The sequence below is a fragment of the Emydura macquarii genome, unplaced genomic scaffold, assembly GCF_026122565.2.
Source record: "Emydura macquarii macquarii isolate MOO-44397 ecotype Brisbane River unplaced genomic scaffold, CSIRO-AGI_Emac_v2 contig_2768, whole genome shotgun sequence".
Classification (NCBI taxonomy): Eukaryota; Metazoa; Chordata; order Testudines; family Chelidae; genus Emydura; species Emydura macquarii.
The window spans coordinates 27,656,119-27,678,012 of record NW_027132905.1 but is presented as its reverse complement, the minus strand read 5'-3'; the positions used below and the strand labels follow the sequence as shown (position 1 = coordinate 27,678,012).

General features: G+C 38.2%; 1 protein-coding gene across 4 annotated transcripts in view; it reads left to right on the top strand.

The window, feature by feature from the left end:
- The first annotated feature begins 1,376 nt into the window (after positions 1 to 1,376).
- The window catches only part of FBXW11 (F-box and WD repeat domain containing 11), a 125,209-nt gene continuing 104,691 nt past the window's right edge, over positions 1,377 to 21,894 (top strand). The window contains exons 1-2 of one of the 4 annotated variants that reach the window (XM_067566761.1): positions 1,441 to 1,500; positions 12,039 to 12,118. Coding sequence is in view for 3 of the 4 variants with exons in the window: in XM_067566757.1 (XP_067422858.1) it covers positions 17,791 to 17,922 (132 nt within the window). In the remaining variant the exon portion in view is untranslated. Of the gene's footprint in view, positions 1,501 to 12,038; positions 12,119 to 16,411; positions 17,923 to 21,894 lie in introns of those variants that run through there. The other 3 variants (XM_067566759.1, XM_067566758.1, XM_067566757.1) reach the window with 3 other exon arrangements.

Here is a 21,894-nt window from a genome sequence, read left to right as displayed (position 1 = left end):
TCATACTTTAACTTCTCCTGAAGAGGGAAAAGAAAGGTGGCTTTGAAGAGAGCATAGATCCTTCTCTCCTGCTCGGCTGGTGTTGCTGAAAGTAAGAGTTCTCGCTCCTGTTTCAACCTACTTTAACCACTACCCTGTTAAGCACTGTCCCAATTCTGTTCCCGTCCCTTGAGTTTCCATTTGTCTGTTGCCTCTACCCCCTACAATGGTGTCCCCTTCTGGCAAGGGCTGGAGTGGCAGCGGGATGCTGCCATCTCCTTTCTCTCTCCCTGTTGGCAGAACCACAGTAGCTGGGCACCAATAGGAGGAGCACTGAGAACAGTGGGGAGGTGTTACAATAGCCTTGACACTTAGGAGAAGTCACTCAATTGGAATCCTGCTCAGTTCCTGAAGCCGTCCTGCGTGCATGAAAGACACTGCATTTGGAGCTAGAGCTAATGCACAGGGACTATAACAGAAAACTCCATGCAATAATCTGAATGTTCTTAAATATAAGAGCATACAACAACATCACTAAGACAAGATGAGGTCCCACCCAGAAACTGTTCAGGCCAGAGTTTGAGAAAGGCTGATGTAATTTACACTTAATCTGCTTATGACCCCCAGGGCCTATAACGAAGTGAAAAAAACCAGAGCACAGTTGCACCGATCTGGTTCTTATGGCCACAGGTTATTAACCCTGACCCAGAAACCTTCAGGGATCCTGCAGCACCTAATACCTTCAAGTCCTGGGGGGAGGAGCGTCTCTGTTCCGCACACCATGTTATGGAGCATCCTGCAGGTCTCTCTCACCAAAGACTGGGTGGGTGGGTTTGTCTGCCTGACAGACCTGCCCCGGGGCATGGCGGGTTCAGAACCCACGGGGTCATTGTTGGCGGGTCTCAGAGCAACAGGCACAGGTGGGTGAGAGGAGAGTGTACTCTCAGCTACCAGGTCTCACAGCCCTAGAAACATCCCCTTATCCCCACTTAGGCTAGGGAGTGCCTTGCAGGCCTCGCAGCCTCGGTGGGTTGAATGAAGGGACCTGAGTCTGTGACCCTTCCTCATTCTTCCTGAATCTGCATCCTGGCTCTACCGTCAAAGACTTCAACTCCCAGCATGCACTACGATAGCCTCCCGCCCAAGCTTCCCCGATAGGCTCTGGCCGCGTTGTCTTTTGGGCATTATAGTCCTCTTCGCGCTGTGTACGGAGGGGGCCGCGGAGCTTGCCGGGAGTTGTAGTCCATCCGCGCCGTTCTGTTCCGGTTGAGGGGGCCGCTGGTGCGGCGCGCGCTTCCTGTTCTGGGCGCGCGGCGCGATTACGCCGTGGGGGCTGCAGACTGCGTGCGTCCGGCGGGTGGGGGGAGGGACGGGAGCAGCTGGCGGCGGCCCGAGGTCAGAGCTAGTCGGGTTGCGGGTCCGCGCTGCGGGAAGCAGGCGCGGGGGGGGGCAGAGGACGAGGAGCTGCCCGCCGCTATGGAGCCCGACTCGGTGATCGAGGACAAGACCATCGAGCTGATGGTGAGTGACCCTCCCCCGGAGCGCCCGCCGCGCCGGCCGGCCGGAACAGCCCCTCCCTTGCCCCGGTCTGGAGGCCGCCCTACCGGCGCCTCCCTGCCGCTTCCCTAGGCCAGGGCCTCCCTTCGCCCCGCCGGCATGAGACAGAGCGGCGGGGCGGGGGAGGCCTCCTGGTGCCGCGCTGAGCCAGGCGCAGGCCCGGGAGCGGGAGTAGGCCCCGGCCCTGTGGAGGGGGTTGGTCCAAGCCCCTGCAGCCGGGGGCGCTGGGTCTCAAGCCCGCTACGGCGGGCGGGGGCCTCCCTCCTAACCGCCCCGAGCGAAGGTGACATTTGAATCCACCCGGGCCTTGTGGAAGGTGCGAGCTTTGGGATCATCCCCCTTGGCGGCTCGGTGAGTGGGGCTGGGCTTAGGGACTCCGGGAGCCCCTAGCCTTTCCCAAGGCGAGGGAGTCCCCTAGCGCCAACAAACGGGCCTCCCCCACCCTGGCACCCTCCCAAGTCCTGCTCCTGTGCTCTGCCCCTCCCCCTAATTCTCCCCTCTCCCATTCATTGTTCGCCAGAAACACCCTCGTCCCGTCAGTCAACAAATAAACCTCTCCCCTCCCAAAAATATGGAACCCCCCTCAACCAGGATCTCAAAGTTTTCGTCATGAGAGCGGTTGAAAAGTACCTGTGATTGTTTTTATTTTTAAGGATTTGACAAGTAGTTTAAAAGATTTACTGAATTCTACAGATAATTGGCAACCTGTGTGGATTATGTGGACACATATTTTAAAAAATGCTAAACAAATGCTTTTTTTAAACAAGATGATGATCAGCATTTAGTTATTGTCCTTTTTTTGTTCATGGAGATTCTCCTGAGATGCAGCATCTTGTTTTTAAACTTTCTCTTCAGTATAGATTATAATGAAACAGTCTCTGAGACCCAGTATTTTTGAATCACTTGGCTTAAATTGATTACCAAGAATGTAAAGGGGTTTATCTTTGAATTATAGTTTAGCATTCTGATCTGTTTCAGCCAAATATATTTTGTAATTAATACTGTATTTTTACAGTGACTAGGGTATACAAAATCTTTTGGAAATTACTTTTACTACTGAAGTTTCTAGTTTGTTTGAAAAGAGAATTTCTTTTATTTGAGTGAGCAAGCATACACTGACTCAACTTATATTTTACAATAGCAGCATTAGTAAACCTTTTGTGAATTGTTCAATGCAATAAATAAATCTTCAAACTGTGTGTAACTTAATGAAACCTGGGTACTATTGTTGATGTACCACAAGACTAAATGTTTATGCCATTAAATTTAGGTTGGCAGAAAGTTGGCTTTGGGGAAGTGGACTGAAGGAGGGATTCTTTATAGAAATATCAAGAGTGGTTACAAAATGTTAGAGGAATTAGAATAAAATAATTTTAGAGGGAAATCGTGTGTTTTTAAATTAGTGGTTGGAGAGTATTAGAAAGGATGATCAAGTTTAATATTTTCTGTGTATTAGTTTGCTGGCACTAAGCTATTACCTTTTAATTAGAAAGTTAAATATGGTGGTGCATAGCTATCCTTGATTTGTGTTTGTACGGTGCCTAGCACAATGGGGTCTTGTCAATGACTGGGGCTTCTAGGTGCTACACTCGATAATTGCCTTGTTCTATTCATTCTGTCTGAAGCATCTGGCACCATCCATTGTTGGAAGACAGGATACGTGACTAGATGGACCATTTGTCTGATCCAGTATGGCTAATCTTCTGTTCAAAGAAGCAAATAACAAATGTAGATAGCAAGATCTCTTGCATGCTTTTACTGAGGATTGGATGTATGATAGGTGCTGTATAAGTATAAGATGATGCAGGTTGGCATTCTTTAAGCACTTCCACATCCTATTAGTAATATAGTCTGAGCAAACTACCTGGTTTGGGAAATCTGTGAACTCCCTTTATAAAATCTGCACATCATGGCTGAGCATTGTTATGTCTTGTTCTTTTACTAAGTAGCAGAAATTCAAGAGCCTCTCTGACAGTCATTTTACTGTCATGCTTCCTATTTTTCATTAACTTGTTGCTAATCACTGAGGACTGTAGCTAAATAGCTGTTCTTAATGAACTTACTTCCTTGATCCTTATTGATTTAGTGGTCCCACATTTTAATGTTGATGACATCAGAATGGCTTTCATGTTAATGGCTTATAATGTTGCAAACTAGCTAGTGCTACTAGTCAAGGTTATCAGTTGGAGGAAGAATCTAGTTGTTCAGGAATGAGTTTTATGTAGCTCCAAGTAAGGAAGCATTACATATCTCAGATATGCAAGTTGAATTCTAGCGGCTGTTTTGCACCATATAATGGTGGGTGGTTGTGTACTAAAATTTAAAGGGTGTTTGAGCCAGGTAGGTGGAATTGTTTTACTTAACTTTCTTGGAGGTGTTTTGGCTGCCTCACCACCATTTTAATAATATCTTCTGTTTTGTGGTGCTAACTAACAAGCAAATAAAAATTTTGAATGATTTAATTGTTGCAAGCCTAGCTATGATCAATTCTGGGAAATGGGGAAAAAAGCAATGATGGGATTTAAAAAAAATACTTTAAAAGATTTTGGATCTCTTTAAGGAACAAAAATCAAAACTTCTTTGTGTTGTTCAATAGGAATCCAATAAAATGTACAGTTACTTTGGCTAATGTATGTATGTGCTTGCAGTGCTCGTAAAGAGTGAATGTGTGGGGCTGAAAGCCAGAGCTGCTGCTGTCTCAAATTCATAAAAATAAAATTTTTAATAGGATTAAGGAAAAAACTTGTACCTTACAAATTATTCCATAGAAAACAGTCATTTGTAAATAGTAACTAAATTTTACACTTATTTTGGTGCAAGTGAAGGCAGTATTAAAAAATACTTTTGTTCCTGAGCTAAACATTATTCTGAATCTACACAGTCTTCATAAACAAACATTTATTTTTAACAACTTGATAATGTTTTGCCTTGTTTCTCAAAAGGGATATTAGATTTAGGATTCTGTGGAAAAGTGGGAACTGTAAAGTAAGCACAGATGAAAAGCACTATGTATAAAAAAGAATAGTCAAGGCCATTTTAATAGAATATGCAAGCTTTTTTTTTTTCAACTGTTCTTAATGCTAGCCAGCATCTCTAAAATGGAGACCATTTTGAAACACAAGCTTTATTTCAGTGCTTTTTGAATTTCAGAATGTTTTTTGAAAGTGAAATAAGATAAGAGCATTTAGATTATAAAGACAAACTTTTTTGTGCCTCCCTGTTTGATATAGCAATTGGCATACAGTGCATTTTGGTTACAGCATCTTTTTGTTCCTAGGCTGGGAATTAATATATATTTGATTATATATGTGACTTTTTTTTTCAAATGTGTGGTGAGTATTCTCAGTAGCAACTGGAATGTAATTCTGAGTGACTGAATTCCGTGATAAACAAGAGATAATGTATCATGTTAATTGCATTAGAGTTTCAGAACATTATGTTCTAGCTTTCAATTGTTCCTTAGCTTGACAGATAATTTTTTGAAAATGAATGCAAACTCTGGTGGTGGTAATACTGGTTCTATTTGTAAAGCCAAGTGTGAAATATTTTAAGGTTTCTAAGTTGCAGCTATGGTACGTTCCAATTAAGCTTTAATGAATGTGCTCCTATACTCACTTATTTAAATGTTCTATAGGACAGGTTGAGTTTTAGATAATCTTATTTTACTTCTGCAGATCTTTCCACCTTGACTTATTAACTTTACTAATACTTAACTTCTGGTGAAAAAGGTTGATCATTTAGCAATGTTACTGTGTGGCTTTCATATGGCGATAGTGGTAAATAAGGATGAATAGCCTCATTTACAGGCATGAAATACATTGCTTAGAGAACATATTCTGGAAATATGAAACCTGGAAGTCTAATTTGTTTCTAGACTGCAGCAGATATGCCATCTGGACTATGAAAATGAATCTGACAAAATTGCCATGACTTAAATATAAAATATCATAGTAAAGTAGTAGTTACACAGTTTTGGTGAAATGCATTGTATAGATTGGACAAATCACTAGAAAATACATAGTAAGGAAGTAACCAGAACAGATAGATAATTGAATGGAGTGGTCCAAAAAGCTTTTTTTCTATCCCTAACTTCTATGAGTCATAAAAATAACATTTTTGAATTACATTTTGTAAAGTTCGGTGACCTTAGCCTTCCTGTCACACTCAAGAAATCAAATTATATTCTACATTTCATCCAAAGAAGATATGAAAATGAGCAGAATTTTCACCCATCAGTTTTGATAAATGATACTGTTTGGTTCTAAATTCTGAATGGCATTTAAACTCTGAATATAATGAACATTCAGTTTCATTATCTTTTTAGTAAAAATCATTCTGTGCTATTTGTCACCATTAGAAATATAAATCAAAGATTATTGGTACAACTTTTGTGTTTTGTTTTCTGTTTAAAAGGGTCCTTTTCATTCTACTGCATTGTTCATTTTATCACCATGTATCTTAATTGGAAGCAGAAAAATTATTGGTGACTTGTGATTTGCATAATGTATGATTGTGAAAGGAGGCACTAGAGAGGAAAATATTGTATATGTAATATAAAATGAAGTACATATTTGTAAGATTAATGATATACCATAAGATCTGGTTAAGTGTGGAAACATAAATCTGTATTCTCAGGCCTTAGTGTCTTTGTGGATCCATCAGACTTGTTTATTAAGGTAGGAAGCCAAGCATGTTCAAACTTTTTCAAGTGCTGAGCTTGCTGTCTTCAGTATTTCTACAGCACTCTTGGTGTGCATGTCACTTTACAAACACAGATCCCTGCCCTGAAGAACTTAGTCTAAATTAAACATAACATGGCAGTGGAGTGGGTGGTTATAGAAGGGCAAAGGCTAGAAGTAAAATTTAAGATTTGAAAAGCACCTATTTCTGCCCTTAAACATGTTTTAAAAATTCATTGATGAAACGCATCCTCCTTAAATTACTTTTATTGTCTGGAGCTTCTGCCCAGCTGATACAAACAGCCTAGCATTTAAGTGCCTCAATGTAAATAATAAATGAAGAACTATAATTGAAGCTCCCACCAAAAATCTCTCCACCTACTCCTGGAAAAGCCATGCAATGTGTGTTGACCATCTTCAATCTAGAAGGCAACTGAATTCCAGAATCAAATGTTTCATTTGAGAGCACCTCATCAGCAGCTCCCTCCTTAGTAAACCAGCTGGTGCTAGCTTAAGTTCCCTGGATGATCACAATTGGAGGAGGTGGTCGTGACCCAAACCGTTTAAGGGCATAAAAAACCCAAAACCTTCAAGATACCACCTGGAAATTAATCTGCAACTCAGGCAGATCTTAGAACACCACTGTAATATACTTTTTGTACAAAACACTGTTAAGCAAGTGGGCAGTTGCATTTTTCGACAGCTTAAGTTTCCAAACGGGTTTAAGATGCAGTCCAATGTACAGTTTATTATGGATCGTCCATCTGGGGGTTACAGAGATATGGATAATGGTCATGTCTTCATCTGGAAAAAAAAGGAGGTTCTTGTCTTGCCAAATGTATCTGATAAAATAATCTGGTCAACTTCTCTTACTTGCAAGTCCCGGAGCAAATGAGGAACTAAGGAGACTCCTAGGTTATGAACCTGAGTAAATAGCTGATGAGTGTGCTCTGTCAGTGGGATTGATACCTACCAATCTTGCCAGTTGCTTCTCACAATTTACAGTCATTACTTTGGCAGAATGGCGGGTCAGCAACATGGAGATTGAAATCATTTGTTATTTTGTAATGGACTGGGATGAAAGGCAGGAGAGCAGCCAAATGTCAGGGGAAAAGGCAAATAAGAAGCCTGCAGGTTAGTAGACAATCACATGCAGAGGAAAAAGAAAGGAGAGATGGTGTGTACTATAATGGAGGGAGTGGTTGGAGAAAATGGCTTAAAGTTGCAGGAGAGAGTAGTTGTCTCTGGGGCAGGAGATGTGAGAAGACTGCAGCTACTGAGTCTGCCAGAAGAGGACAGCCACATTTCAAAGAGTGTTTGGAGGTGTGTATAGAGAACACAGATTGCTAGGCAGTATCAGGAAGGAGAAGGACTGAGTTGGAAAGAAAATGAATAGGAATGAGATTGTTGAGGTTGGAGCCAGCAGAGCGTGGGTGATGGTGATGGAGTGAGGGAAATGGATAGGGAGGGGGAGGAAGGCATGATCTTGGGGAAAGAATGCCAAAACTAAAGTGAGGAAAAGGATTTACAAGAGTGAGAAGGATGGGAAGTGTGTTGGAATTGAGATGTGTGGAGCTGAGAAGGGGGAGTTCAAGGGTACAGAAAAGGATTAGGGAAAAGGAAGAGTGACACTCCAAATATTGACCTCTATTTTTTTACTAGCAGCCATACCAGTCATGGAGAGGAAGAAGTAACAGATGCTGCATTTGTTGGCCTGGTTATGAAATTATCACTTTAAATTGCGCAAGTTCAATTGGTGGCAATTTGCCTCGTGCACTCAAAACTCTTTACTGAACACAAGACACCAGTGAGATATTTGCCTGACAATTGATTTGAATGTTCTAAATAGGTTAGTTTGCGCCAAATATTTTTAAATTGAAGCTCTAAAGTGTAGAATGTTGGTTGTAGACCTGATGGACAGCAGTGTTGCGAGGACTATGGAGTTACATGCCAGTGCATTCTTATGGTCATCTTGCACTTATGTGATCTGAAACTTTCAGTTTAGTCTCTCCTATTTCTAAAACTGTTTGGAAGTGCCTGGCATATCCCCTGTACCTTGTATATTTCCATGACAGTGTTGATCCTATCAGCATCCTTAAGCAGGATTATTATAAGCATTACTGTGGACTTGGACTTCTGGCATTCATTACATGATCTTGCCTGGTTTGTTAAATAAATTGGCTCAGTGCAGGTTGTGCCATGGGTGAGGCTTGAGGACATGTTTTGAAGGTTCGATGCAGAGCCCTTTTTTCTTTCCTCCTTTCTTTCCCTGTCCTCTGAAACACTCTTGCTATCTGCTATATCAATCTGGTATTTGTTCTTTGTTGCATAGTGTTTACTACAATAGTGTTGTCGACTTCAGAAGTCACTGTTAGCATGGCATCTTGAGTTTAATCTTAGACTTTTTTTCTACTGCTTTTAAGCACTGTGGTATGGTATGCAAAGTGAAACTGCTGTTGCTTCTTAGGGCTGGTTCACACTGACCGTGCGATTTGGCGGCAGTTGACGGGAGTTACGCAAACTACGCAGAGTAGTTTGCGTAACTGACGTCGACTGCTCAGCTTCCCTTCTGCGCGCTGTTCACACTGTTCAGTGCTACACTACTTGAGGGGGTGGACTTACTCAGTCTCACTGACCACTCAATCGATCCTGAAAGATTGATCTGGCGGCAGCGATTTTGCTGCCGTCAGTGTAAACGTAGCCTTACATTGCAACCCAGAAGTTCTAAATGAAGTACCTGGTGTAGTAAAGATGCCAACAAGAAAGGAAAAAGATTGGGAGAATAAGGAAGCATAGAGGTAAGGGTGTGCTGCTCTAGCATGATTTTTTTTTTTTTTTTTTTCAAAGAAGGGAGTGAGGAAGCAAATGAAAGGGAGAGAAATAGGAATGTGTATGGAGTAATTTTAAATGAATGTTTAATAGCATACTTATGTGCTAGATTTTTCTACAGTGACATTCTTTTATACTGATGTTACTATCTGTTTTATATTTATTCTCTAAATTCTCAGTGTCATGTGTGCACATATTGGTGTTGCTAGTGGTTCATTACTTGTAGAAAATATTCACTTTTATGAACTTTTCAGATTTTGATGAAGTGGGCATGGCCATACTTTTTCAGTTTGTTCCTTCTCTGGTTGGGGGACACACTTCCCAAATTAACCTATGCTAGTATTAAGGACATTTTATTGAAATCTGATTTGTGGTAAACATTTTGCCAGCCTGTGGCATAACAAAATCCTCCCTCCCAATGTGGGTCCTCCCTGGTGTGGCTACTTTGATTCACCTGCTTTGTTATGTTGTACAGCCTACTGTGTTCCTCGTACTATTTCACAAGTTATCTCCTAGTGTTTTAGTAATAGACACCCAATAACTTGTGGTGCTAAAATACTTGAATGCATGTCATACTTAAAAGAATTAGTTTGAGAAAGCACTAACTTTTTTATGAAGTAAATTTGCTTCCAGTAAAAAGATCTGGATTAAAAATGGGGACAGTTGAAGACACCCATTTATTCATGGATAGGTATAGCTCTGGCAATAGTAAGCTTCTCCACAGTTGCACTAGTTTGCTTCAACCTTCCCCATTTGGGGTTAGAAGGTAGTCGAGCTACCAAGGCCCATTTTGTACAAGTAATGGTGCAAATTGTGGTGGTCTTTTTGATGCAGCCTCCTATTCACTAGGAATTGAGACCCAGGCTCTTTTTACATAAGCTGCCAAATTGCTGTTAGGGCCAATTTTAAGTCACTGCTGACCTGAATTTTTTTTTTTTTTTTGAACTGGTGACCTAGAAGTCAAAGGCGCTCTGTGTCAATTCCGTGAGCCGTATAGCTGCATCAATCATTCTAATTTTGATCAATTTTATCCTTGAATATTAAATTCTGGTCTGCATGTACCTTTACAACTTGTATGTCATTTGTGGGATTTACACTTTTCTGAAGTGGCTAGAATGACTTTATTTTATTAACAGTTTACTGGGCTTTTTAAAATATGTAGCGATGCAAATAGAAGTTTTAGTCTGTTGCAGCAATGTGTACAACGTTTTAATCTAAATTCTCACTGTGTATGGCAAATAGTTTATCAGTTTGGTTCATTGACAGTTTATAGTTGATTAGAATTATTAAACAGGAAGATTTCTCTCCCCAGGCAACTAAAACTAACAAGGAAAATTTGACCTTCAAGTTCTCTCCATGACACAGGTATTCACTTCCAAAGTAATTGAGGCCTATGCTGCAGCATATTTCCAAAGAACTTTTAGGAGATGCCTTCGTGGTGACTTGGTTATTCCTTCTCATGTCCCTCTGACTCTGTTGTTGCTTAGATAAATAGTTCATTTAGGTATTTTGGGTGGCTTTCTTCCTACCTGAGAAGCTATGTTGTGCTCTTTATCTCTGAGACTCATGTGTCTAGACATCTTGTGGCTTGCTTAGTTTTGATGTATGTAGTAACTACTGAGGTTTTTAGATCATAGATTGGACCTAATGTCAAACTCTTGAGGCCATTTGTCATCTTGAAATATTATTTTGCAGCAGACTTATCAATATGTCTGCAATAAAGTAACAAATGAATGAACACAAAGGTGCAGAAGATCCTTTCCTCAGTAAGATTCTGGCAGTATCAGATTTTATAAATTAGTGGTATATGCAGCTAATGTGAATGGCAGTTGTTTTTCTCCCATCTTTCTCTAAAGTCCCTTTGTTTCGATGTATGGGGCACTCCCTGTGGAGATATAAGAACAATCAGTAGACTGGCTTGTGGGAGGGATTGATGAAATCAGAAGTATTGGTGAACACAATACAAATCTTTCTGTGGCCCCCACAGTATCTTCTCAAGTTTTAAAAAAAAGTTTTCTTAATGTGAAGATAAATAATTTCTTAGAGTATCTATTTTTGAAACTAGCCTTTTTGAGCAATAGCTGGACAAAGAGTTCAATCTCTGTAAGATAAACATCCACAGTTGGTACAAGAAGCACAGTAAGATCTGCAGGATCCATCTTCTAGTGTTCTTGAAGGCTTTCTCTAATAGGTTTGCCACTTAAACCCACTTTATTACCTCAATGTACACCTAAAGGTAGTGTATGAACTGCCGTTGATTTTAGGCTTTGTCACTTGATTTTGGCAGTATAAAGAAGAATTTTTCTAATAAACCACTCTTTTGGCCAAGATAATTATCTTATCAGAGTCTTCTATGTCTAGTTTTTCAGCAAGACAGTGATACTACAAATACACTGAACTCTGGCATAATTCAGGTTAGAAGAGTTTGAAGGTTACCTGTTACTACTGGCACACAGGAAAAAATTGTTTGTTTTGGGACCCTGAGAAAAAACGAAGAATCATTGTCGTAAAATGGTTCAAAGCATGTATGTGCAGGCAGTTTAGCAGAGCAATATTTTAATAGAGAAGCTCAGCATCTTGGATTATGAAGGGATGTCTGTTTTGGAAACTTGTAAATTAGCCTTCTAGTAATTAATGAAACATTCCCTGGGTGTAAACTGGTGGTTGAGGTTTTAGCATATGCTTCATTCTTTGAGTTGTAGTTTGTCCTCATCCCTCTTACCCTTGATAAAGCGATTCTTTTGACCAAAAAGCACTTGTTCTGGATTGGTTGATTAGGGCATGGGAAAGAGCAATTTCTTGTCTGTAAATTAGTTTCTTTGTCTTAGATCCACCAATCCGGTGACCCCTCAAATTTACTTGCTACTGGAGTTGTGGTAAGCTGTAGTGGTTGCCTTGTCTTTCTAACAGCAATAGGAGTACGTAATTGGGATTTCGTTCAAGAAAGAAGTAGGTACACCAAGCTGAAGATGATTGGCTGCTCTCTTTTGACAGACAAGTCTGAGAAGGAAAACCCATTCGAATCCCCATTCATTCTGGATTGGTGGATCTGGAGCTCAGAAACAAAGTTTCAGGTAAGAAATTACCCTGTACTATATCTTACTGCTTCTGTTTAGTTGCATTTGTCTGAAAATTCAACACCTGGTTTTTCCTGCATAATCTCCCTGAAAATATTAGAGGATGAAAAAATGCTAGCTATTTACCATGTATGTTCAGTTTTTAAACAAAGATATATTCAGTATATACATGCATAACATTTTAGCAAGTTACTTTTGCTGATGGATACATTTTTAGAACAGACTACAGTCCATAAACTTTGTATCTCTCGGTGAAATAGGAAACAATATCTATGCATGCATGGACTTTCAAAGTAGATAGTTTACAAGACAACAGTTGGCGAAAAAAATAAACAGTGCATGGTCTCTTGGAGTCTTTTTAGAATGGCTAAAGAAGCTCAGACTTTGAGGACCATTTTAATGAAGCTTAGTAATGTAACACTTAAGGCTTATCCTATGATTTTTATCTGTATTATCATGTGTTCTCTACAATTTACAATCCTTTTACACAAGGAATACATTTTTTTCTTTGTCTACAGTACAGTTTCTAATTGTGTGTGTGTTGATGAGCTAAAACACGATTAGAAATTCTTATGTAGTTAGCGTTTGATGTATGCCATTTTAAAACCCTTAATGAAACTTCCACAACTGAAAGTTACACTTAGAATTTAGTTAGTTTATAAAACACAAATGAGCCAGTTTTAATGATTGGCTTTCATGAGCATTTATTGGTGGGTTATATCAGGTTGATTTTACAATAGACTGGTATGAACAAATTGCTTTTGCACGGTTGTAGTTTTCAAGTGACCTATAATAGATTTCTCTTTCAGAAAGATGGAAATATCTCTAAAAGACTACATTATTAGAATTGTGTTCATTTTTTTTAGATGCCTCAGGACATAGGGAGTGTGTGTAGTATGGAGGGGTGTGTCTGTTTAAGTACACAGGAGATTGCTGGACAGAAAAAGGGCTTGTCTTAAATTAGCAGAGGGCTGTCTAGGCCGTCTCCCTGCCCTGCCATCCAGCTTTATTCTCACTTAAATTACTTTCATGGACTTATCTCGACAAGATATTCCATATATTTCCAATGCTCTGCAACTTCTGTCCTCTGATATGCTACAGATTTGTGTATAATTCCTAATGATAGTAATACTAAATTCAGCATATTGAGGACAGCACACTTGGCATTACCTTTCCATGAGTTGCCCATTTTCTGTATTTTTAGATTTACATTTGATTTAACCTTAATTACCTTTCTAATTTTGATACTTCAGGGCATCTCAGTGTGTTCTCTTCTGAAGAGAGTCATTGCTTGTATTTAAAACAAAGATCCTTAAGATACTTCTGTATTAAAAATTGATTAACTTCTGTGGTTAGATCTTGTCACTCTCTAGTGATATTTCTTGTCTTGCTGAATTATACAAATTCCTTGATCTGTAGTCTTTTGTGCATATAAGTGCAAAAGTGTAGTTGGATTTAACAGATTGAAACATACATGAATAATTTCCTCAATGGTGCCTGCAGCTTTTGGGTTTCATTTTATTTTGGCTGCCTTGGATCTTATTTGGTTAGGCGGACAGAAGGAAACTTTCAGGCTAACCTTAGTTTAAGAAATATTTGCCCTTGTTTGATGATTACATGTTGGTTTTTTAATTTTTTTTTGGGAGTGGGGGAAGGGTCCCATATACCTCAGTGGCTGAATCTAGTTGTGAAATTACAATGGGAAATATACTACTGATGGCATATTTGGTATTCATCATCTATTGTTTTAAAAGCATGAGCATTCAGCAGTGAGCCTGACATGGTTTTTGAAAAATGAAGAAATCAAAATGGAGAAACTACATTTCTGGTTGCCTTTATACAAACCATTTAAAATTAAAATTAAATAAAAAATGACTTCCTCTTGCAAATTGAGTACTTTAGTCATTTGAATTTATGGGATTTTAGTACACATTGGTTTGTATGAAATTATTAGTTCAATTTTTGACAGATAAAAAAGGACTCTTCCTGTTGAAGTAAGTTTCTACTTACTGTGTAAAGTTAACCACATATTTAAGTGTTTGAAGGTTCAGGACCTACATTTTTCCCAGTATTTAAATCTTGTAAAAATAAGTGTTTATCAAACACAAGACCAGTGGAAATGCTTTCACAATGTTTAAAAATTACAATAAGTCGTTTATTTGGAAACTCATATATTGCAGCACTAAGAAACTGCATACTTTATAATGTGTTAAGCCTAAGCTTTAATTTGACCAGTTTTGCACATGTTAAATTATATACCTACCTTGTCTGCACTGGACTTTTAGAATATGTTAGTTATCAAATGTTAGCTAGAACATTCTAGCACACCTTTAAATCCTAAAGTAGACAAGCCCATTGATGTGAGAACCTGAGCCTGCTCTTTAACTCAAAGCATAACTTTAGACTATCTTCAACCATAATTTTCTACTTGCCTAACTGCTGTGCAGTCAGCCTTTGCTAGATCACCTGGCAACTCCCCGCTTCCACTTTCCATATTTCATCTTGTTTCTCAGACCTGATAGACTGTTAGCATGACGTGCTACTGTTTCCAGACAGGTATGTGACACCACTTTCTGTTATGTGAGAGTAGAAAATAAGGTACTGCTTTTCATTTTGTCCTTCCAAAAAGACACTTTTAATGTCACATAGCAGATTTGTCAGTCTAGAAAGGAACATAACTTTTCTGAATTTTCAAAATTCCGTTGGAGTTGGAGTATATGTGCATGAGGGAAAAGTAAGTTTAATGTAGCTATACTATATGCTGGAAAATACAGCTTTGTCTCAAGAGTCAGTTAATATGCTTAGTGACACAGATGTAATTGTATTAGTGTTTTCTTTAGTAGTCCCCATGGGTCCTCATGAAAACAAGATATTGCATCTCATGAGTCTTATCCTGATGAACAAATTAAAATGGAGTAAGATTATTTTTTTTTATGCTCAAGGAAAAGCACTTAAATCTCTCCTCCACTGAACTCATACTCCTTTTGTGGCAAATATGTATCTTCAGGAACAAAATGGGACTGCAGTATTGATCACCCTTCTGTGAATTCATATTGTCCTATGTAGAAGAACTGTTTGGTAATGGGGAGAACTTGTCTAATAGATCAAATTACTTTCTATTTATAGCATACTTTAAACTAATAATGTTTTGGTAAGAATCTTCCCAAAGTGCAAGGAAATTATGTACAGATCTTGAATGCCAATTGGGAAGCTGTATCACTGGGTTGAGTTTTGAATGCCTGTCATTCGGCTTAACTGGACTATTATTTAATGGAAGAGAGACTCTAAAATGCTAAAAAGATTGAAGAAACTTGTCTTTATCAATAAAGGAATAGCCAAAACGTTCACAAAGAAGTCTTTAAGATGAATTTGGTTGGTTGCAACAGTGTAGGTATGCACTGACTTCCGAGAAACTCAGTCTTAAAGTGTTTGTTAATCTCAAGTACTAAAATGGAAAAGTAAATTGACTCTGTTATACAAAAAGAGTTTTCTTGACTTGTGAATAAAATAAGAAGGTAACTAAATGCACTTTGTGAGTTGAACTAGAACTTTGATTTCATAATATATATTTGGTACTTCACGTGTTTTGGAAATACTGTAAATACGGTGTTCAGGCTACATTTGATTTAGAATGTAGACACTTAGGCCTGGATACATCAGTTGCATTTTGTTTCTGGAATAGGTGGGGATGTGATGCTGCTATCCCAAAAATATTTTATGGGGACTATATGCATACACTGCATCTGCATAAGATAACTTTGTTTTGATATTAAAGGGGAAAGAGGTACTGTTGGTAGAGGTACCAAAGTACTGTTTGGTCTGACATACATTGTTTTGCATTTTAGAACATTTTAATAGAAGTAGGATGCATAAGACATCTTGAACTTTTGTGTGTGTATTTAAGTGCACAGAATAAAAAGAATGCATCATTATCAAGCCAAGCCAAACGAAGCTGCCACTTGTGAAACATGGTTACTCCTATCACATGCAAGCCCCATACTTCATTTCCACTAAATATTCACAACTTAAAAACATACTTTTCTGATAGAATTTGCACTATCCCACTACATGCAAATCTTCCAAATACTTGTTCTCAATACGTACTAGTTCTGCTTATGACTATATCGAGTGAGGCACATAAGTAAGATAAAAATGCCAGGTAACGTCTGCATGACACCTCAGATAGCTGAAGGGGATTGAGAGTGCTATGCAGCTGGCAATTACTCCCTCTTAAGAGTAAAATACTGAAGGCCCTTGAATAGCATTAGCACATTACAATTTGTTCTGTTGTTGTTGTGCTTTTTTGGGGGAGGGAGAGGGGTGAGACCAGAACCTGAATTAAAATTTGATTTGTGATCATGGAATTTCCTTCAGCAATGGTTATAATGTCTTGTTTCCATTCACTAGGAGAAGCTTGCTTTTCATTGTCCTTTGTTAAGAGGACTACGTTTAGACTACCAGTGAAGATGTCCTCTCTATCCCAGACCTAGAACAGCATTTTATGTAGCAACAGTTAATCTATGAATCTTAATTTTCCAATACCGTGTGCTAATGCACATTAATGCATTAAAGATTAGTAGAGGCAGCTCCAGTTCCCCTATTGCTGAGGCTGAACCAAAGCAAATTAAACCGCACCAATTTACAGAAGCCTGTGATAACATGTATCTAGGGAAACTGGGGAAAATGGAGGCTTAACTTTTCCTACTGTAACTTAATGTTTCAAATATGGATCTCTATATGGGGAAACCCAAAATACTAGTTACTGATTGACTAATTCATTGGCACAAGAGGGTGTGTTAGGGATGGCATTTCAGACTCTGGCGTTAAATGGGACTCAACATAACATAAGGGACTTTTGGTTTAATTTTCTTTCTGATGTTAAACTGTAGAAGAAACAGCCCTAGAATGGGATTGTGTATGTGTAGACAGTTCATGTGTCTGTAGCTTAACCCTCCCCACTCTAAAAATGAGGTAGTGTGCTTTAGCTACTTTTTAAACCTCGTTTGATTTATTGTATCTTTCTGTCATTCTGAAATACCAAAAGGTCATGTCCATATTGGACTAAATAATCAAAATCTCATTTTGAAAGACAATGCTGTTCTTTTTGGTATAGAAACAAATGTCCAAATGACTAAATACTTTTCTGCCCTCCGGTACTGTGAGAGCTTAATAGATTGAAGTGGTGTGTGGTTTTAAAAGATCATTCCCAGGTTGGGACCTTCAATGTCAAGTTTTATCCTGTAGAGAATTTTTATAATACTTATGAAATATTCAACAAAAAGAAATTATAATAAAAATGTTGATACCCTTAACTATAGCAGCATAATGTTACCACTGTTGGATATCTAATGGGTATTGGTTCCACTTTGGGACACATTTTTATAACTTTCTTTGAGCTATCCTAGAAGATGTTATACAATATCTGATGTTAGTCATAACTGAATGCTTGTAAAAGTTTCAGAAACATTCTGATCTCCCATTTTTAGATGAATTTTAATTTTTGACTTTTGAATCCAAAGGTTTCTTGACTTGGAGAGTTCTTTAACAAAATAACTGAAAACAAAATAGCAACAGTGCTCTAAAACTGTTGATGCCCTAAGCTACAAGCTTACAAGGGAAGCAGTTTTCATCCTCCCCCTTAAGGATGTCACTGACAAATTCTGTTCTATATGGAAAGAAAGAAAATTCCCACATCACGAATCCTCATGTCAGAAGTCCTCACTGCCCACCTTTCAAGACATTACGGGATGTTCCAATTCTGTTTGCTGAAATGGGTCATAGGGCAGCGAACGCTTCTACAGGTAGCCTAATTTTATATTTAAAAAATTAAATAGTAAGATATTGAAGATCTTTTTGGTGTCACAGCCAAATTAGTTGATTATTGTTTATAGGAGACTAATTTTATCACAATGAAATGAATGTGGTGATCATTTTAGAAACATAGGACTTCTGAAAGTTCAGAACAATGGTTCAGCAATGCATTTTTCTGTCTCTGATCGCGATATATCCCTGATGCTTGAAGAATAGTATTGAGGAAAAGGGAACAACCCTTAAACCCTATTATCCCCAAATTAAAATAATTCACCTGGAAAATTGTGTGGCAGTATACTCGAGTGTGTGACTTCCTGAACAACCACCCCACCCAAAGGTAATTATGCCTCGAAGGCTGAGATTTGATTAGCCTTCTTAGCTTGCTTAACTCCAAACATTGGACATAACATCAGTTTTATTTATACATGGATTTACAATTTGACTGTAACCATCTGTTCATGAATTATGCAGATGGCCTGTACCATGTCAAGTATTTCTTGAAACGTACGTTTTTCAACCACTAACTTTGAGTGACTTCTAAGCATAAAAGGGTCTGACCAGTTTCTGTTGTTGCTTTATAATTTATTCTATTAAGACCTATCAAACTCATCTCCTTGCAGTCTAGCATCCCTAGTATTTCCAGTCTCTCCTCTTGTAAGTCTTGCATGCTTTTAACCCCTTATGTGGCTCTCTGGAGCTTTGGAATTGCTGTGCTAGGAGTAAGAAACTGTATTTTCCTCACTAACAAAACTGAGTTGACTCAGCTGTGAAATTTTCCCCACACACCCTAGCCAACAATCCTGTTTAGATAGGCAACATCCCTGTTATTGTGTTTAGTGTCTCATGTAGAGAGGGCTTATTGCTGGAGATTTTGGGGTGCATTTAACTGTTAGGTGTTTTTATTAAGTATAGTGCTATACTGTCTGGGCACCAAAGAGAAAATTAATAGTTGGCATTAAGTATGTCCAAGATGAAATCTCTCTCTCTCTCTTTTTTTTTTTTTTTTTTTTTTTTTTTTTTTTTTTTTTTTTTTTTTTTTAAATAATTACATCTCCTTTTTCCTGTGGTGGGCAAATCTAATATGGTCTGAGATAAAGCCACCACATTTATTTTTAGTTATGCACCTTTCTCTTCAATCCTCACTTTCTTCATCTCTGTGAGATCATCAGTTTTAGATCATCACAGCTATCTAAGGTCCTGTTGGGCTAAAATGTGGAAACTGCCAGCATAGAACCAAGTTCTTGTTAGAAAGCAAAAGGACAACTTCATGATCATTACATTGACTGTTACAGGTCTTCGGTGCCTCCAATAGTAGCTAGTGGGTTGCTACACCAGATCACGAACACTTTTTTTTCTTTGCTGAAGAAGCACACAGATATTTCACTTGCATTTTCCTGTTTTATTAGAAAATCTTATATGCACTATTTGAAGTTCTCTCATGTACAGTAAAGCACAATACTGCTATAGCTAAGAGTATCAGTTTTTCCTTTATAAATAAATCCCTTTGTTCTGTAGTTTATAACACTGGAAGAAAAAGTTCCCATGTGGCTTAAACTTGGCATGAAAATAAACGTTTCTGCCCAATGATTTAGTTAAATTGAAAGTTTATGGATTACACGTTGCTCTCCAAAGTTTCGTAGTCTTTCAGTCATTTAAAGAGCACTGTACAAACACAAATGTAGTAAATGATCTAGAAACTGGACTGACTTTCTTTAAATTAGTTGAGACTAAAATGACCAAAATATTTAAAACTTTGTACTATACCTAAGATGTTTACAAATTTTCTTCAATAACTAACATACTAACAAACTAACATGTTTCATGACATTAAAGTGTACATTGGTGTATATATGCCAAAAATCAATATTTGAATTAAGTTTTTCCCCTTATAGAGGATCAGAAAAGTAAACCACTAAGTAAACCATACTGGGATAAAAACCCTGTGGCACTGGGTCAGCTGATTCAGGCTCATGGGGCTTGTCCTGAGGGGCTATAAAGTTTCAGTGTAGATTCTCAGGCTGGAGGCCAGGCTCTGAGACTCCATGAGTTCAGTGCGAAGCTGAACATCTACACCTCAGTTATATAGTCCCACAGCCTGATCCAGCTGTGATTGTGCCTGGGTCTACCTGAGATTTTTTTGAGAAGCCATTAAGCCAAAGAGTTGAGGTTCAGATGAACTGCAAATGTTGTGTGTAAAGTTTAAGAACCTATATCTTTATTAGAATGAGCGTTTAGATTTAAAGATTATACATTTTTATTCTAAATTACTTTTGAAAATTTTCACTTGCTTGCCAATGTTTTCTGAGATTGGCTAAAGCAGGGGAAGATCAGAATCCCAATGAATTGCTTAAAACAGTTCAGGGACTGAAGCTTTAGGTGGGAGAACATCAGCTATTGCAGGGCAAAGAATGACCTCCAGAACTGAAATATGGTAGGCAAGTGAAAATCACCTTTTTCAAATTTTAAATATGAACTTTCAAGATTATACGCTTATATTTGGGTATTGGAGGCAAAATTATTTTAATTTATTTGGAGTAGTAGTGTTTGTAGTCTTACAAACTATAAATGAGATGTATGCAGACTCAGTCATAACTTTCCAGGCATAGCCCAAATAAATTCAGGCTCGTAGAGTAGAAGAGAGAATTTGAGTAATTTTTTTATATTGGCCATAATCATGGTAGTTTTGGCCTTTATAGTTTTTCTTATTTTTAGCACAGTTAAGAACTTTAATCCTGAATGGAAGAAGGGAATTAATAAGAAAATATGGTTTTAACCTCTCCTCTTGCTCTGGATCCCCCTCCTAAATACTGGCACAATAACTGCTTTTCAAGGGTTTTAATCTGTGGCCCCATGCAGCTTTAACTGTAATGTACAAACTAATTTGGGAGCTTTTTAATGCATTTGATTTGGTGTTTGTAATAAAAGCTAAATAGGTCACTTATTAATGTGAAAAGCCCTTGAAAACTAGGACTGTGCCAAACTTAGAGTTGGTCTTATCTGCTGCTCAGTAGTGAATAACTGAATCCACTTGGATTACTTTATCTGTATCTTAAGTATGCCGCTAAATCCTGAAAATTGACTCTCTAAAATATGACAGCATGAGATGCCAAAGTTTTGTGTGACTTCCATATCACATGTCCACCAGTTTGCAAGTAAAAAGACTCTTTTCTAACCACCAGTGCCAACAACTTGAAATCTGGTAGATGAACTCTATTCTTTTTGGCTTGTCATTACCAGTAATCTTCCCTCACTTATGCCTATGGCACAATACTATTTTTGTCAATAACTCAATGAGTAGCAGCACATGTATAACTGAGAGTAGAATTTTGCCCTGCAACTTATCCTTTTGTTAAAAAGTATTTTTATTTGAGAGAAAATAAAATTCAGCTCTTTTCTTGGACTCCTTTTTATTAGAACATTCAGTCAAATTAGAATATGACCTTGAGTGGTTGTGTTAACAAACATGATGTTTAAAGAAGACTTTGCAGTCCAGTGTAGATAGGGGCAAATTGTGTTTGACGTAGTCAAATAATCATGGGTGAACCTAGAGTAACTGGAAGTCTTGTGTAACACACCATGTTAGTTTAACCGAGCTCCTCAAATTTGTATTCTAATGACCTCTCCTTTTTTAGTGAAGACAAGCACCTAGTCCTGTCTCCTAGGACAATAGCAAAAGTTTAAAAAAAAAAAAAATAGTAAAAATGTACACTGAAAAAAGCAAGTATGACTGACTGAATACACACATGATTGATTAAGAAGGTGCCACTTTTACGTAGTCACTTTTCTGACTATAACAGTGCTTGAATGGAAGATTCTGAACTGATTCAAGAGCAGAATATATTGAACATACACAGTATCAGAATTGTCACAATTTATCATAGGCTATAATATTCAGGTAGGTGCTAGGAATGAGCAGTTGGGAATGGGAAAATCAACTCATTATCCTTCGTGTGACAGAGGGA